The 19,248-nt window shown below is 39.6% G+C and overlaps 1 protein-coding gene across 1 annotated transcript in view; it reads right to left on the bottom strand.

The window, feature by feature from the left end:
- The window catches only part of IQGAP1 (IQ motif containing GTPase activating protein 1), a 115,566-nt gene that overhangs the window by 40,633 nt on the left and 55,685 nt on the right, over positions 1-19,248 (bottom strand). Inside the window, exons 10-15 of the mRNA XM_007990469.3 lie at positions 15,715-15,878; positions 14,818-14,902; positions 11,547-11,710; positions 11,192-11,352; positions 9,921-10,045; positions 8,168-8,331 (exon numbers count right to left, since the gene is read on the bottom strand). Coding sequence (XP_007988660.2) covers positions 8,168-8,331; positions 9,921-10,045; positions 11,192-11,352; positions 11,547-11,710; positions 14,818-14,902; positions 15,715-15,878 — 863 coding nt within the window. The remainder of the gene's footprint in view (positions 1-8,167; positions 8,332-9,920; positions 10,046-11,191; positions 11,353-11,546; positions 11,711-14,817; positions 14,903-15,714; positions 15,879-19,248) is intronic.

Here is a 19,248-nt window from a genome sequence, read left to right as displayed (position 1 = left end):
GCAGACCCAACAAAATTAACATACTCATGAGGCTTGAGCTAACAGCAATTGGTATAAACAGCAGCTCAAAAATTCATTTAGATTGCCTGATGTGAATATAATTTGCACGAATGAGGCAGAATAAAGAATTCAATAAATCACCATAACTATGTGTCCAAATGAGGGTCTGAGCTGTGAGGCAAAGTGAAACGTTTGACTGCCCAACAGCTGAAGTCACAAAACCTTGGGGAAGGCTTGGCTTTCCTCCTGTTTTATCAGAGAAAGACACAACATTTCATTCCATATAGTGAGGCAGCCACAATTCCTACAATTTATAAAGAGTGCAGGTGACAGAATAAGGCCAAGGGAAAGCATCTGAAATTGAAAGCAGTGATTTCTCTTAAATGGAGTCTTTTAGAAAGATCATTTAACCTAATTGTGGTAGGTTCTGGCCTTACAATTCTAAGAGGCACTGTCCCAATTTTAAGAAGCTCACAGTGTTGGGATAGGAAAAGAGTAAACAGATAAATAGAACACAAGAACAAATAAATCACTTAAAAGCTGCAGAACCTAGTACCTTCCTACCACTAGCCACTTTCTATTACCGAAAATAGAAACCGACCACACACAATCCCCTAGAGTCCTAAGAATAACTACTGGAAATACTAGGCAATATTTCCAATGTGAGACAATACAATGAGTCAGCTGCAGGCTTGTAACAACTTAAATTGACAAGTCATAAGCAAGAGGGCTGATGGTCCAGTCTCCAAGAGAAGCAGTATAAAACTCCGTGCATCATAAAAACAGAAGCATTTCCACAGAATCAAGCCATTTTTGGTTCACTTCTGGGATAATCATACAACAGATATCTAAGCAGAATCTGCTGTAAGCAAAGTTGTGAAACTTAGCACAACCTCCCTTGCATTCAGAGAGAAAGGCAGAGCCTTTCTGAGCATTCAGAATTCTTTCTTCCTTGCCCCATGCAGATTAAAGTAAAACCTTTCATACATACTCCTTAAGAAATAAGCAGTAGAGCAATAGTATGAAAGGCAAGAAAAAGTGAATGGATGGGTGTCTCAGGTGTTTCAGGGAAACATAATAGAGAAAAGCCCCTCACCAGAATGAAAAAGGAAAGAGAGACAGCACACACTACCTCATCCCAGGTTCTTTCTGCTCCAATTAGACTGAATAAAATGACAAAACCTAAATCCTTCTGGTAAAATTTATTTTAAAGAGATCACCTTGGCCGGGCGCGGTGGCTCACTCCTGTAATCCCAGCACTTTGGGAGGCCAAGGCGGGTGGATCACGAGGTCGGGAGATCGAGACCATCCTGACTAACACGGTGAAACCCCGTCTCTACTAAAAATACAAAAAATTAGCCGGGCGAGGTGGCGGGCGCCTGTAGTCCCAGCTACTCGGAGGCTGAGGCAGGAGAATGGCGTGAACCCAGGAGGCGGAGCTTGCAGTGAGCTGAGATCACGCCACTGCACTCCAGCCTGGGCAACAAAGCAAGACTCTGTCTCAAAAAAAAAAAAAAAAAAAAAAGAGAGATCACCTAAGATTAACTCAAATCACTGAGCAGAGTGTTAAAACCCAGATTAGATATTATGGAGAGAAAACAGATTTGCTGTAAAAACGCTATATAAGATATATTAAAGTACAGCTCCCTAACAACTCTGACACTTAGAAACACTCATTACATTTTGGAAGAGGTAAAGAGATAAGGACCAGAAGTCAGAATTTAAAAAGAGAGGGCAATGATTGGAAGTAGAAGAGGTGAAGAAGACACAAAACACAGGGAAAGGGAGAAGAGACAAAAGAATGACTATGTTATGTACATGTGTATATGGAAAGCACACACTCACACATCCCTCTAAAGGGCACTTTTCACCACTCAAGACTTTTTAAAAAACCTTTACTATGTGGCATGGTTTGCATGTGTGATGATAGACACAATATTACATATATAAATACATAACCACATATATACCACATACACACATAAACACACATACACAAATCTGTACAACATATTTATCAACTATACAACATAAGCACTGACCAATCAGGATGGAGCAGAGTCCTTATGGCCACTGCTGGTTTAGTTGCCGTATAGTGGGATTTCAATTAGAGTTGGGGAGTGATGGCACACATATGGGAGGGTTGGGACAGTAACAATGTACCAAACAAAACAGAAGTATTTCAATATCCTAACTACTGGTACAGCTGTGCTGGTGTGAACCAGCTGATTACTAGCTACATGCATATAAGCATGTGTGCACAAGTGCATATACACACAAGGAGGTCAGAGAGAGATTTAAGTCATCCCTTTTTTTGAGACAGAGTCTCACTCTGTAGCCCAGGCTGGAGTGCAGTGACCTGATCTCGGTTCACTGCAAGCTCCGCCTCCTCGGTTCACGCCATTCTCTTGCCTCAGCCTCCCGAGTAGCTGGGATTACAGGCGCCCGCCACCATGCCGGGCTAATTTTTTTTTTTTTTTTTTTTTTTTTTTGTATTTTTAGTAGTGACGGGGTTTCACCCTGTTAGCCAGGATGGTCTCGATCTCCTGACCTCATGATCCACCCACCTCGGCCTCCCAAAGTACAAAGATTACAGGCATAAGCCACTGTGCCTGGATGATTTAACTCATTCTTATTCTTTCTTCTTTTATTTTATTTGTTTTATTTTTTTTTTTTTGAGGTGGAGCCTTGCTGTCACCCAGGCTGGAGTGCAGTGGTGAGATCTCAACTTACTGCAACCTCCTATTCCTGGGTTCAAAAAATCCTCCTGCCTCAGCCTCCTGAGTAGCTGGGACTACAGGGGTGTGCCACCACACCTGGAAAATTTTTGTATTTTTAGTAGAGATGGGGTTTCGCCATGTCAGCCAGGCTGGTCTCAAACTCCTGACCTCAAGTGATCCGCCTGCCTTGGCCTCCCAAAGTGCTGGGATTATAGGTGTAAGCCACCACATATGGCCCAAGTCATTCATATTCTTTTTTTTTTTTTTTGAGACGGAGTCATATTCTTAATTATAAAATGAGATCCTGAGGAGCCCTGATATCCATGTCTTGCATTCAGACTTTACTACTCATGATTAGTAATCCACTTTTATCAAGAGTCCCACAAATGCTTAATTTAAATGAAGAGAGACAAGACATGAGTGAAAATGGTGAAGACTTCTGAAAATCCTCTCCACCATGAAAAACAAACAAACAAAAAACACTGGCACACTGGCAAACAATCACCAGCATCAGTTTTTTTCTTTTTGTTTTGAGATGCAGTTTTGCTCTTGTCACCTGGGTTGGAGTGCAGTGGCGCTCACTGCAACCTCCGCCTCCTGGGTTCAAGTGATTCTCCTGCCTCAGCCTCCTGAGTAGCTGGGATTACAGGTGCCCGCCACCATACCCGGCTAATTTTTTGTATTTTTAGTGGAGATGGGGTTTCACCATGTTGGCCAGGCTGGTCTCAAAACTCCTGACCTCAGGTGATCTGCCAGCCTGGGACTCCCAAGGTGCTGGGATTACAGGCATGAGGCACTGTACCCAGCCTTTTTTTAAAGACAGGGTCTTGCTTTGTCACTCAGGCTGGAGTGCAGTGGTGCAATCTTGGCTCAGTGCAACCTCAGCCCCTCAGGCCCAAGTGATCCTTTCATCTCAGCCTCCCAAGTGCCTGGGACCACAGGCGCACACCACCATGTCCAGCTAATATTTTTATTTTTTGTAAAGACGGGGTTTTACCATCTTGCCCAGCCTGGTCTCAAATTCCTGGGCTCAAGCTATCCACCCGCCTTGGCATCCCAACGTGCTGAGATTACAAGCATGAGCACTGCACCCGGCAGTTTTTTCAATATGACAGAAATTAAACCAAAGGCTTGCAGAAACTGGAGAGTGTATGCAAGAAAAACAGCTGAAACTCAGTGAGAACAGTGAGTTCTGTGGTGCTTTAAACTCCCCTATTCCAATCTGCCCCTCTTACCACCCCCTCAAAGCCTCATTCCCAGAGAACTGTCATTAGCTGACTTGTTCAGAGGTCACACTCGCAAGGCTGTCTTTATTTGACCTGACCAAGAGCTCATCCAGTGCAAACAGCCTTTTCTCCAGAAGCAATTGTCAAAAACATTAAGGATAACAGTTTAGGCAAACAAGAGACTAACTAAAAACCTTATAAGGAAGAGCTGGAGAATGAGATGTTCGTGGAGAACTCTGACAACTTGACATATTCCTGGATGGGATCTAGGAGGCCACAGTGCATGTGTGGGCTATGCACAGGCTCAGAAAAGATCTGATAAAGCTCTTGTTCAGCATATCGTCAATTAATATAAAACGGACAACCTGCGGCCCTCAGGGTTGCTCTGTCTATGGAGTAGCTATTCTTTTATTCCTTCACTTTCTTAATAAACTTGCTTCCACTTTACTCTATGGACTCTCCCTGAATTCTTTCTTGTGTGAGATCCAAGAACCATCTCTTGGGGTCTGGATCAGGACCCCTTGCCTGTACAGTATTGCAGCTCAAAACAAAACAAAAAATATCCCCCACACAAAAAATTCCCGACCATGTGGCTTCACTGGTGACTTGTACCAAATGTTTAAAGAACTAGTTAATCCTTTACAAACTCTTTCAAAATATAAAAGGAAAACTTCAAGTTATGAGGCCAGTATTACCCTGATACCAAAACCAAACACAAAGATATCAGAAGAAAATAAAACTACAGACCAAATTTAAATTAAGATCTTTTGCTTGTTAAATTTGTATCTCAGTGATAAGCATTTTTAAAAGCACTCCCAAATGGCTGATGGAGACTCAGATGCTCAGGTGATGCCAAAAACAAAAAACAAACCAAAAAAAAAAAAAAAAAAACCCAAACCAAAAACAAACAAAAAACAATTCCACCCACTGTGTAGTTCATCCAGATGGGCCTGGCAATGTTAAGCAATTTTTCCTTTAACTCCCCTGACTTCCTCCGCCTTTGATGAAGTCTGAAAAGTTATTCCACAGCAAAGGAAATGCTTCAAACTCTATAGTCACATCCTCGAAAAGTTTATCTCCGATGACCCAAATAAAACACATACACAGCCTTTTCAATTATTTACACTTTATCTATTTGTGACTTGATAAACATACTGTTTTTTTCCACTGTGGCTATCAGGAATAATGCTACTATAAAGATAAAGTTGTTCAAAGTAATTGTAATACAAACTCATCTTTTAAAATGTTTGTCTTACCTGCTACCTAGTTTACTGAGGACATTGACAAGGTTTATGCCTCTTTTTATGCTGTTGCTGTCTAGGAAGTTGCCTTGTATGTAGTAGGCCCTCAAATAATTGTTGATTAAAGCATAATTAACATCTGTTTTCTAACTGTGATTGATCTCCTTTTCAGTGCTTACTAAGTAACAACAACTGGATAGAACCATAGCCTTCAGAAGATTCTTGAAGTGAGGCAGCAAGTGGAAGTGCTAAAAGAAATCTTTAATTCTGAGTAGCCAGAGGTATAAAAACAGACCAAGGTTTTAGTGTACTGGAGCTTTTTGCACATGACACTCTGTAAGTTTGGGTAAAGGGTAGCGGAGTGGGTAATTTTGTATGTTGGTAATATTATGATGTTGACCGATCTCCTTTGATTACATTGCCATGGCAGTAGTTGACATTACCATGTCCTAATCATGTAAATATAGTATCTGATAGATACCACCAGGTTTCATTTAAGAGACATTATTATGCAGAATGTCACTTGATGCTGTGGAGAGGGTTGAATCACAACTGCTATTTCATAGCCAGGAAATTGAGATCAACTGATTTTACTTACACGGTAAGAAGCAGTTGGCTCTAGGGAAGCTAGAAATGGAAGTCTCTGTCTTTGATCATTTTATTGGATTAGTGTTTCCCAAACTTGGCTGGTCATCAGAACAATGAAAAAGTCATTTTAAAAATACAGATTCCTAAGCTTAAAGTCTAATTCTACTGATTCAGAATCTCTAATGTGTCAGGCTGCAATGATTCTATGTATGCCAGTGGTAGCAACGTTTGTTTTCGCTGCTAGGAAATTCCAAAAGGAGCCTTATATCTGACTGTCAGAGGAGTGGGGTTTTGGAGAATAAGCTAGGTCAGCTTCCATATCTAAAAAGGGAAGTAGATTGAAGATATACCTTGTATAGCTGTCACTCATGCTGTCTATCAAATCACGAATAGATAAAGCACAAATAATTCATATGTCATCAACTCATGAATGGATAAATGTGGTAAAGTGGAAATAATCCATATGTCATCAACTCATGAACGGATAAATGTGGTAAAGTGGAAATAATCCATATGTCATCAACTCATGAGTAAATAAAATGTGGTGTAGCCATACAATGGAATACTATTCAGCAACAAAAAGAAATGAAGTGCTGCTGCTACAACTTGGATAAACTAAGCTAAAAGAAGCCAATAACAAAGGACTATTCATTGTGTAATATCATTTATATGAAATGCTCAGAATAGACAAACCCATAGACACTGGGGCAGATTAAGGTAAAATGAGTGACTACTAATGGGTACAGAGTTTCTCTTGGGGTGATAAATGTTCAAAAACTGACTGTGGTGATGACTGCACAATTCTATCAACATACTAAAGTCCACTCACACTGAATTGTCTGATATGTGAATTATGTTTCAATTAAGTTGTCATAAAAAAAACTTCATGACATTATCTATTAAAGCTTCATATATGTATTCCCTATGGCCATAACTCCTCTCCAAAATGTATACCTAACAGAAATGCATATATATATGTGTGTGTGTGTGTGTGTGTATACATATATATATAAACCAAAATTAAAATATTCATAGAAGCAGTATTTATGGGCCATGGGCGGTGGCTCATGTCTGTAATTCCCAACATTTTGAGAGACTGAGGCAGGCAGATCACTTGAGGTCAGGAGTTCGAGACCAAACTGGCCAACATGATGAAAATCCATCTCTACTAAAAATACACACACACACACACAAATTTAGGCGGGCATGGTGGCTCTTGCCTGTAATCCTAGGTACTGGGAGGCTGAGGCAGGAGAATCATGTGAACCTGGGAGGCAGAAGTTGCAGTGAGCTGAGATTGCACCACTGTACTCTAGCCTGGGTGACACAGCAAGACTCTATCCCCCCCCCCCAAAAAAAAGAAGCCCTATTTACAACAGTCTGAAAAAAACAAACAAAACAACAACAAGAAACTTCACCAATAATTTATAATCACACATTGAAATAGTACACAACAATGAGAATGAAAAAAGGATGGCTCCATGCAACCACATGGATGCATATCACGAACATTAGGTAGGGTAACAGAAGCCAGACACAAAAGAGCACATAAGATATGATCCTACTTAAATCAGCTCAAAAGTGGACAGAAATGAATTGTGGTGTTACTAATAGAAATCAGAATAGTGGTTACCACCAAATGGAGGGTGGCCAAGGGTGGAAGGGGATATGAGGAAGGTCTCTGTGGAGCTGGTAATGGGTTCTACAATCTGAATGCCAAATACACAGGTGTGCCTCCTTTTGAAAATTTGTGCAATTGCATACACATCTACCTTGTTCATTTTTCTGGATCATATATATATATATATTTTTTGAGACAGAGTCTTACTCTGTCCCCCAGACTGGAGTGCAGTGGCAAAATCTTGGCTCACTGCCACCTCTACCTCTCAGGCTCAAGTAATTCCTGTGCCTCAGCCTACCAAGCAACTGGAATTACAGGCATGCACCACCATGCCCAGCTAATTTTTGCATTTTTTTTTTTTTTTTTTTTTTTTAGTAGAGATGAGGTTTCACCATGTTGGCCAGGCTGGTCTTGAACTCCTGGCCTCAAGTGATCTGCCCGCCTTGGCCTCTCACAGTGCTGTGGAATTATAAGGCATGAGATACCGCGCCCAGCCCTAGATCTTATATTTCAATAAAGAATGTACTGAAAGAGACACAAAAGACTGTCAACAACAAACAAAAGAACAAAAACCCAAATGTGTAAAACAGCATGAGCTCCTGGAAGGTGGAGCTTATGTCTCTCACATTTTTGTGTCCCTCCAGTGCTTTCATTCTAAGGGTGCCCAGAAAGCATTCACGGAATGAATCAAGGAAGATATTCCTACCTCTATCTTTGTTCTAGGAGGGCTGAGGTGCTCTGAACAGAAAGAACAATTCCGATGCCACTCACCTGGGCTTTCTCTCTCTTCGCTCTAATCAGTGTGTCTTGGTAATGCTGGGCCACTTCTGCAAGGACTCCCTCAAGTTTAGCTGCAGGAATCTGTAGGGCCTGCAGAGTCTTTTGGGCATCACCTTCATCCAGGGCTTCATTAATTAAACCAATGGCTAAAATCCCTAAATATAAAGAGACAGAAAGTTTTTTTTTTTTTCAAATTAAGGAAGTATATAAACAAATCAATCATGAAACATACTAACTAATCATAACTAATCATAAATCCACCTAAGAGTAACCATGATTCAAACTGCAACTTACCATCCATTAAGCAGCACTGTTTTAATTTTTTAAATATTAGTGTTTGTTTCATCTAAACTTGCTTGTATTCATATTCCTATTGAACGCTCAAGTCATTTTGTTTCATTTTTAACTGCTCTAACTTAAAAGTGATGAGGGTTTTTATGAAACTGGCCTTACTGTATAGCTTTCAGGTACACTGGAATGTGTAATCAAAAACATTCTTGAGTCACAAAGGATTCACAGAGTCTTAAAAAGGTTCAAGTGTCCTTAAAAAGTCATCTAATTTAACACTTTTATAGAAGAAATAATAAGGCTTAGCAATCTCTTCTCCAACATTACACAGCAAACAAATGGCAGAAGATCCAAGCCCAGGGCTCCCTAATGCAAGGCAAGGCTCTTCCCACTAAGTCAGTTGAATATTTCTCACAGGAAATACAAATTAAAATTAGAAATGTTCACTCCTCAGGTAACTTAGGCAGCCGTACTGCTTTTGTAAGGACTCTGCTGTATAATAAAAAGTCTGGCTGGTCTTTGTCTCTGGAGGAGCCTCTAAGAACCTTGGGAGAGCCTGAGTGATAGGTATGTTTCTGTTATTCATAGTGGGCCCCTCTGCCCACACCTGAATTTATGCCAACCAATGACTCCTGGTTGGCCTCTTGAGAGTTTAAGGATGGAGGCTAGCCACTGACTTTGAGGTTTAGAGTCGTGATACCAGCCTGGCCTCCCAATCTCCAGGGAGCAAAGGCCAAATGAAAATTGAGTTTAATCGCAAAGCCAATACTATCAATCACGCACATGTAATGAAGCCCAAATAAAAACTCTGGACACCCGAAGTTCAGGTGAGTTTCCCTAGTTGATACATATCAATGTGCCAGGAGAGTAACACATCCTGAGAACACAGAAGCTTCATATTGGGGGCTCTCACAGATATTGCCTGATGATTCTCTTCTTTCAGCTGATCCTGATTTATATATTTTATAATAAAATTGTAATCATAAGTCTAGCATTTTCTTGAGTTCTGTGTCATTCTAGCAAATTATTAAACTAAGGGGATAGACGGCTCCTCCAAATTTGCAGCCAGTTGTTCAGAAGTACAGTGGCCTGGGAACTCTGCAGCTTTCAGCTGGTGTCTGAAGTGAGAGGAGTCTTGTGGAGGAACATGCCTACCACCTATGCAATTTGACCCAATTCCATGTAGTGTCAGAACTACTTGTTATAACAGCATTTAAAAATAACAGATTATGTTCAATCCACCTCCCCCAAAATTCAGTTCTTATTGGACATATACCTAATTATAGCAATTGCCTGGTGTTCTCAAAACAATATCCAACTCTAGCTTTTTGTGTTATATAGATATTTTTAATCTCTCACCCAAAAATCCTTCTAGGAATAGTATTTTGAACCACTTCATGGAATCACATCATCATTACTGGTGACATTATTTGGGGAGGACAGGAAGATAACTCACTCTCATGTTCCTCTTGCACCACCAGGTTCACATGGTCCACGCAAGCTTGGATATCATTCCAGGTAATGAATTCATTATTCTCTGCATGTGCCTGAGCCTTCAGTTTCATCAACTCATCGAGATACCTGCCCCAGACCCCCAAGTAAAAAGAGCATTAAGCATAGCATTTTTAAATATTCAAGGAACAAAGATTGCTAGGGTATCCCAACCATTTGATATATTCTCAAGGCCAGTTTTGGAACCACATAGTTGCTTTAAACAAAGTGCAAAATTGCAATAGAAATCACTTATTCTCAATATCCTGTCACATATTCTAAATTCCACATTAAGACTAACTCTAGAATCAAAGGCAGCAGTTCAAGCAATTCCTCCACAGACAAGAAAAAAAGGCTACACATGAGCTAATAAATGCAGAAGGAATGACAGAGCAACAAATCATCATTCAGCAACTTTTACTGAAGGTACTGATTTAGGAAAGATTATCAATTAGGTTAAAAAATATCACGGGAATGCTTAAGGGAAAACTGGGTATTTTGATGGTGCAAAAGAGATGATGTTCTAGTGATGAGGGAAAAACATAAATATGCAATGGAAATGTAAGTGGTCTCCCTAATCCAGGGATCAATCTTAGTATCTCTAATGGTGGAAAACGTGGGTTTTATATGCCTATTGATATGAGGCAATATGAAATACACATCACCAAAATTGTTGAACTGAATCATGACAAACATATAGATTTAATTTCTAATTTACAGGAATAAGGCAGATATGAGAAAGCAACTAGAACTATCCATAAAATAGGACGTCTTACATGGCAATTGGTCCCATCCTTTTAACAAGTCAGTGTCATGAAGAAAGAGACAATTCTATATTAAAAGATACCCAACGGACACAACAGCCAGATATAATACATGTTCCTAGGCTGGATCCTGTTTTCAACAAAACAGTTATAAAGGACAGTTTGAGAACAACTGAAGAAGAATGAAAATGAACTAGCTAGGGTTAGATGATATTTAAAAAGTATTATTTAACTTTGTCAGAGATAGTGTTATTTTGACTATGTAACACATTTCAATAAGCCTACTTACATATTTAGGAATGGAATGTCATATTTTTCAGCATAAGAAAGAATTAAATGAATCAAAGTAGAACCAAACAAAAGTACGACCATGATAAAGTAATAATGCCTGCAAAGAAAATCGGAGCACTGACATACAAAAGACAGTTAACAGCTACGTAATGGATTCACTCCCTTCACTCTGGACACCCACCTCTGACAGTTTTCTTCCTCAATATTGGTAAGGCCCGTAACTGAACTGCTCAACTGCTTCCACACTGTATTCACATCTCCTGATTCCAATGCCCTGTTGATCAGGGCCACCGATGACAACATCTCCACTGCAACAGAGAGCTCTGGGTGGGTGAGATTATGCTGTACAGAAAGGGACAGAAGGGAAAACAGTGAGGAAAGACATTCTCCAAGACCCAGGGAGTTATAAGTTTAACAAAACCATAAGAAAACCAAGTTTATGCAAAAAAAGTTCTACCTAACCACAAGAAGAAGTGGGTATTACATTCACTTCCACCCAACTTTGCTCACAAACAGGACAGGTTTAGTGGACTCACTTCAGGACTCTGTCGCTGCAGGGTAGCCAGCTCCTTCTGATAGAGATCGGCGGCAAATGGATACACCTGGGGCAGCTGGGCTTCGGGATTCATCAGTTCCAAAACAGTCTTCTCAGCAACACCCTTCTGGATTGCAGCATTAATCACTGCTACCGCTGCCAATCCTGTGTAGAAAACAGGAGTCAGAAATGCAGTGGGCTTAGAGAGCCCTCAGGGGAAGAAGGTGCCAAACTTCACGGAAAAAAATTACATTCTGTGGCTATCAGCCATGAAGTTTGAAGTGGAACTTTCATCTTTAAAAAAGCAGCCTCCTTTGTAGGAAGAAGGGCGAACTGTACGTTATGTGAACCATATCTCAATAAAGATGTTTTCTTCAAAAAGCAGCCTCCTACCTGTTCTCCTCATCCCTATTTTCTTCCTATTCAATTCATCCTATATGCTACCACTACTTCCCACCTAAACCATCTCTTCCTTCTCCTACCTACTGCCTGGCTTCTTAAGCTACCGTCAAAGCTTTCTACAATCTTTCCACCCTTTGATCTTACACAACTCAGCCCAAAACATTTACAAAATTTGTATTCTGACCACCATTCCTTAAAGACGTCTTTCAACAACTGTACTTTGGCTCCCGCCTCCTTTTTCCCTCACTGTCCTGCACTAGGAACGTTTTCTCTCCTCTTTCACCATCCAAATCTTAGCAACCCCTTAAGTCTCACCGTCTCCAGATATTTCCCTAACAAACCATGAAGTGTGTGAGAGCCAAAGTGAGCCTATATTGACTCCAGTTCTACTTCCAAAACTGGAGTAACTTGGCCAGGCGTGGTGGCTCACGCCTGTAATCCCGGCACTTTGGGAGGCCAAGGCAGGTGGATCACGAGGTCAGGAGATCGAGACCATCCTGGTCAACATGGTGAACCCCATCTCTACTAAAAATACAAAAATTAGGTGGGTATAGTGGCACGTGACTGTAATCCCAGCTGCTCGGGAGGCTGAGGCAGGAGAATCGCTTGAACCAGGGAGTCGGAGGTTACAGTGAGCTGAAATCGCGCCACTACACTCCAGCCTGGCAACAAAGTCTCAACAACAACAACAAAAAGGCACACAGACCAATGGAACACTATAGAGAACTCAGAAATAAAGTCACACATTTACAGTCATGAGGAGAACATTTTTTGACAAAGGCACCAAGAACACACATTAGGGAAAAGACAGACTATGGTTTGGATTCAGTTTGTTTGTCCCTACCAAATCTCATGTTGAAATTTGATCCCTGACATCACCCTGAGGGTATGAAAAAAAAAAAAAGAAGAAGAAACTTGATCCCCAGTGTGGTGGTGGGAGGCAGTGCCTAGTAGGAGCTGTATGGGTCATGGGAGCAAATGTCTCATCAATGGCTTCGTGCCATTCTTGTGGTAGTGAGTTCTTGCAAGATTGGATTGGTTCTTGGGGAGAATGGATTCGTTCTCATGAGAATGGGTTGTTATAAAGCCAGGACCCCTACTCACTACCCCAGGGGATCGGTCCCTCTTCACATGAGTCCACTTGCCCTTTGATCTTCTCCTTCATGTTTTGATGCAACACAAAAGTCCTCACCAGAAGCCGAGCAGATACTGGTGCCTTGCTTCTTGTACAGTCTACAGAGCTGTGAGCTAATAAATTACCCTGCCTCAAGTATTCCTTTATAGCAACATAAAATGAGCTGAGACAGACAGTCTCTTCAATAAATGGTGTTGAGAAAACTGGATAACCATATGTAGAAGAATAAAGCTAGATCCCTATCTCTCATCATATACAAAAATAAATCAAAATAGATTAAAGACTTAAATCTAAGACCTGAAACTATGAAACAACTGGAAGAAAACATTGGGGAAATGTTTCAGGACACTGGTCTGAGCAAAGCCTTTTAGCTAAGACCTTAAAAGCATAAGCAATGAAAGCAAAAATAGACAAATGGGACTATGTCAAGCTAAAAAGCTTCTGCAAAGCAAAGGAAACCAACAACAAAGTGAAGAGACAACATACAGAACGGGAGAAAATATTTGCAAATGATCCATCTGAAAAGACAACAATAACCAGAACAGATAAGAAATTCAAATAGCAGCAAAAAAAAAACAAAAACAAAAACAAAGCCCACAAATAATCCAATTTTTACATGGGCAAATAAGCTGAATAGACTTTTATCAAAAGAAGACACACAAATGGCCAAAAGATATATGAAAAAATGCTCAACATCATTAATCATCAGGGAAATACACATCAAAACCACAATGAGACGCCTTCTCACTCCAATTAAAATGGCTTTTATCAAAGACAAAATATAACAAATGCTGGCAAGGCTGCAGAGAAAGGGCTCATACACTGTTGATGGGAATGTAAATTACTATAGCCACTATGGAAAACAGTATGGACAGTCCTCAAAAAATTAAAATAAAACTACATATGATTCAGCAATCCCACTGCTAGGTATATGGCCAAAAGAAAGGAAATCAGCACTCCCATGTTTATTGCAGCTGTATTTACAATAGCCAAAATACGAAATCAACCTAAGTGTCCATCAATGAATAAATGGTTAAAAAAAAAAAAAAAAAAAAAAAGTAGTATATACACATGATGGAATATTATTCAGCCATAAAAACTGAAAGTCATTATGTTAAGTGAAATAATCCAGACACAGAAAGGCAAATACCTCCTGATCTCACTCATATATGGGAGCTAAAAAAGTGGATCTCATGGAGGTAGAGTTGACTGGTGGTTCCCAGAAGCTGGGAAGGGTAGTGGGGAGGAGGAGATAGAGAGGTTGGCTAATGGGTACAAAATTACCATTAGATACAAGGAATAGGTCTAGTGTTAGATAGCACAGCAGGATGACGACAGTTAACAATAATGTATAGTTCAAAATAGACAGAAGAATTGGAATGTTCCCAACATCAACAAAAGATAAATGTGTTAGGTGACAGATATTCCAATTACCCTGATTTGATCATTACACACTGTGTGCATGTATCAAAATATCATACGTCAGTGCTTCTTGGTTGGTTTAAAAAACAAAACAAAACACATGTACCCTCAAAATATGTACGACTATTACATAGCAATTAAAACCACAACAACAACAACAAACTGGAGGAACCCTCCTGCCACCAAAAGTACCCGGCAGTTGGTTACAGCTGGTAGGCTCAGGTGGGGGATGAGAGTGACAGAAGCTAATCTCAGACCCTTCAGTAACACAAAGCCACAACTTTCCTCCCATACTGTTTCAATGGACTCTTACTTCTCTGATATTGCTGGGCAGCACTGTTTGCAGCATCCACTCCAGACTGCAGCTCCTCCTTCTGCAGCGGGTCAGTCTGACCACTCTGATAAAAGCAAAGAAAATTATGTAAAGATTACTCATTCCTATGACTCCAGGCCTTAAGGTTCTCATCTCTCAAAAGCAGTCACTAGGGACAGACAGCCATAGTCATAAGTGACAGCTCAGGCTACATGCAGCCAAGGTGGCAGCCCCAGCTAGAGCCAAATGCCTTTGCCAAAGCTGGGGTAGAGTGACTTTACAGATACCAGTACATTCTTAAACATATTACATGAAAAGCCTCAAAACATTCTAAGGGAAAAGTTTTCGTAGAATCTTAAGCACGTTAATGCTACTTACTTTGACCAATGTACGCTGGGTACTGGTAAAATGTATACTTGCCCTTATTTAGACAAAAAAGAAAGTCCCTCATGTTTGTTCTTAAAAAAAACCCCCACAAAATACAATACCACACCATCTACCCTGACTGCACAGTAAGTACCTTTCCAGTGTTGACTAGAGCAAACTAATGGGGTGCAGTTTTTTTTAAGTGTAAATTCTGATGTAAGAATGCAAAAATATTCAGGTTTTCCCCAATGTCTTTTAGTTGGAGAGAGAGACAGCTGAAGTGAAGGAGTGGTTAGACTGGGGATGGGTGGGTATTGTCTGTTTATTTTAAAAGAGGATTTATAGCTCTAAAAGCAAAAGTGAGTTGAAGACAATGTGTATTTTACCTGAGGATTTTTTAAAACTAATTTATATGCAGAGGAAGAAGTTGTATTGTGGGGAAAAAAAGGGCAGCATATATATCTTTAAATGACAGCATGAGATTCAAATGGATATATAAAAATTCTTGCAGCTTCAATCCAGACTGTTTACCTGTCTCTTCTGCTGTTTATCACTCAGGAGCTGCTTCAAGTACCAGTCACTATTCTGCTGCTGCAGTCCTCGAAGACCCAGGGCTGGTGACTGTAGAGCCTTGAACAAGGCCAGTGCATCTCCTTGTTCTAAAGCCAGGTCAATGTTTGCTAATGCAGAAAATGCTGAGGAAAAAAGGCAAAAGCTTATGAAAGGACTATGTGAACAGAGCAGCCTAGAATAGTTTTCCTTCCCCAAAACCAATCTCAGTTCCAGATACGGAAATATAACTCAGAGAGCCTTTACTCTGTGGTTCTCAGAAGCATAAGATCTTGGGATTGGAAAAGATCTTGGGATTGGAAAAGAACCTTAGAGTCATCAAGTCCTGGGGGTCCCAACAAGCTGTTCGTTGGATTTCATACAGATTCCTGGGCCACACTCCCAGCCCACTTAAAAACTTCCAAATGTAGACAGCTCAGCACCAATATGGAGCCAACAATCCAGACCAACATGACGCTTAAATTCCCTTAAAATGCCAAGTCGTTGTCCAGATTATACTTACAGACTGCCAAACAGGAGAAAGTATCTCCCATGGCCATTTACTACACCTTTGGACAATTTTGTTTCAAAAATATTTTTAAAGCTCCAACCCTAAAGTTCACACTGAATACATTCCACTGCCCTTCCCTATGACAGCAAATGCTGTCCTTACGAGCAGCCTTATTTTCTTTAACTATGTCTTACATACCATCATTTTGAATCCTCTCATTACCCTGATACTTCCTGCACACACTCCACCCACAACAGTCAGTGCCCAGATATCAAGGGTGGTCCAACCTGTGCAGAGTGAAAGGGGCCATCTTCCCCCTCTCTACATTCTTTCTTCTAATCATAGAACCTGAGGTCACACAAGCTCTACAATACAATACGTGACAATGAAAACCCAGATGTTCCTTCATCTGAAAATGATAATGAAGATAACTTCCCTCATAGAAATAGGTTTAAGATTAAATAAAATCATATACATAAAAGCACTTCATATACTGTAGAAAAACAAACAAACAAAAAACAAAACGAAACCAAAAAGGTCTTCTTAGCCTGAAAGACAGAATAAGATAATTTCTGATTTCAGAAACGACAGCCACTAAGGAATCATAATTACTTTATTACTTTCCATTTCCTTATTTTTTGAAGAGAAAATGCCTGTCCCTACCACCACTCACAGATAAACACCTGATTTTATCTAAGTAGCAAAAAGAAATCAATAAAATACCAAAAATAAAAATATCTGGGGAACAGTAGTACTTATCAATTGCAAATGTTTTCATTAGTAAAAAACAAAATAAAATTAATAAGCTGTTATAAAGAAAATCAAAACAGCCCAAGGCAAAATAAAGTCTCAAACTAGAAAATGGGAAGTAGGGGCAATGAGGAGACTAGAACTACTAAAAAAAAAAAAGGTGGGGGGGGAAGAAAAGGTTAAAACATTGGTATGGATGTGAGGTCTCACTGTAGGTTCCTAAGATACTGTTTATTTCTTCCTAGTATGTATACCCGTCATTCAACTGAGCACCAAACCAAGGTGGTGGCTTCTCAAGTCATGTCTGCAGGTCTATGTGTTATGTGTTATGATATGTTAGCCAACTAATCATCCATTCCTTCAATGATATTTACTGAGGATCTGCTATATGCTGCAAACATAGTAGTGAAAAAAACAAATATCCTTATCCTCATGGAGCTTTCATAATAGCTAGGGACAGAAAATATAATCAATGTAGATAACAAACTAGATTTTCTCTAGGTATATAGCATAGAATCTTACAGTATCTACAAAAGCACCTAGTAAATTTTGCTTTTTCTAGAAGTGTATACATACTACTTAAATATGTAAATATTAAATGAATATCTATAAACATTTATATTGCAAAGATAATAAAGTGTGGAACATTACTTAAATACTTCCTCTCACTGAACTTTAGTTATACAACTCTAATTTTCCATATTCTACTTAACAAAAAATAAAAACTTTTTCTAATTTTTAACTGTTTGGCCTGTAGCTTTTTCCCGGGGCAGCGTCAATGGCCTCATTGCTGTTTCGAATGCTCTAGGCAAAGAATTTTATCTATAATTACATTAATTCCTGGAACCTGAAGTCCCTATACCCTCCTGGCATCTAACTTTCCTTTGCCTCAGACTTTCTCTACAATTAGGAAAAGACTGTCCTTTCATAGGGAATTCTGCCTTATCCTCACCCTCTTATCTATCCTAAGGATCCCTGTGAAGATCCATGTACACTGAAAACCTACTCAAACTTCTAGACAGAAATCATCATTCCCTTCTTTATTCTATGACTACACCACATGCACTCTTGGCACCTTGCTCTAATCAAGCTGCCCTAAAAGTACTCATTTGCATGTCTATCCTCCCCACTATACTGAAAGGTATTTGAGGGAATTTTTATTATTTTGCTCCTCTGACTACATAATAATATGAATAGGACATTTTAAGAACATATACATATTGTTATTTCCTTACATGTGCTCACCACTGATTCTTATATAATTAGCAAGGTACAATTACAAAGGTTATAAAATACCAAACAGTAAGGTAGAGAAAAATCCCTTAGTAAAACAAAAAATATTTTATGTACTCTATGCAACAGGAAACATGCTGGACTTTCTTCTCACAGAGAACCAACCATAAGGACATTCCAGTTTATATTTGCTGACTTAAGAATTAATACAGATTCAGCACAAGATACCATCCACATTTGAATGGATTATTCTGCTCGGAAGGTCATTATCCTAAATGAACCAGAAGGTAGCAGAACACAAACAATGTTGGTCATCTACTTGGGAGGCTGAGGCAGGAGAATCTCTTGAACCTGGGAGGCAGAGATTGCAGTGAGCCGAGACTGCGCCACTGCACTCCAGCCTGGACTCTGTTTCAAAAAATAAAAAATAACCCAAAAAACAAGAATGCTGGTCAGGACTTAGAACTCCAATCCTATGGAATTGGTAAAATCTTCTAAATCTTCTCTACTTATTAGTATTAGTTCAAATGAGAAATGTGGTCCTCCAAATGAACAATTACTATTATTATTATTATGAGTATCTTGAGCAAAACAAGATTAAGCCTGGCCTAGCGGGTTGAAATCAAACCTTTTAGTTTTTTTAGTGAGTCTAAACCTATGCTAGGAATTAGGAGGACTTCAAAAGAAGTAGAATATATAATCTCTACTTTAAGGAGTTTACAAAGATGTCAGAAGAACAAGCAATACAAGATAATACATAATTAAGTACAAATTTATAGGGATGCGCCTGTGTATGACACAGGAGATTTGAAAGCCAAGCATATTGAACTGTGACAGGCACTGAAGTGAAAATTGAACTGGATCTTGAATGATGGGTACAATTTGGATTAGGAAGAGATGAGGCATGAGGGCATTACAGTAGAGAGATTACATGACTAACAAAGTGATAATACTCATGTTCACTGAGTACTTACTAAATAGCTGGCCATTTACATACACTCTCTCATATTATCTGCATAACA

This window comes from Chlorocebus sabaeus, chromosome 29 (genome assembly GCF_047675955.1).
Source record: "Chlorocebus sabaeus isolate Y175 chromosome 29, mChlSab1.0.hap1, whole genome shotgun sequence".
In the NCBI taxonomy this organism is placed as follows: Eukaryota; Metazoa; Chordata; class Mammalia; order Primates; family Cercopithecidae; genus Chlorocebus; species Chlorocebus sabaeus.
Note: the sequence above shows the minus strand (reverse complement) of the source record. Positions and strands in the feature narration are given on the sequence as shown.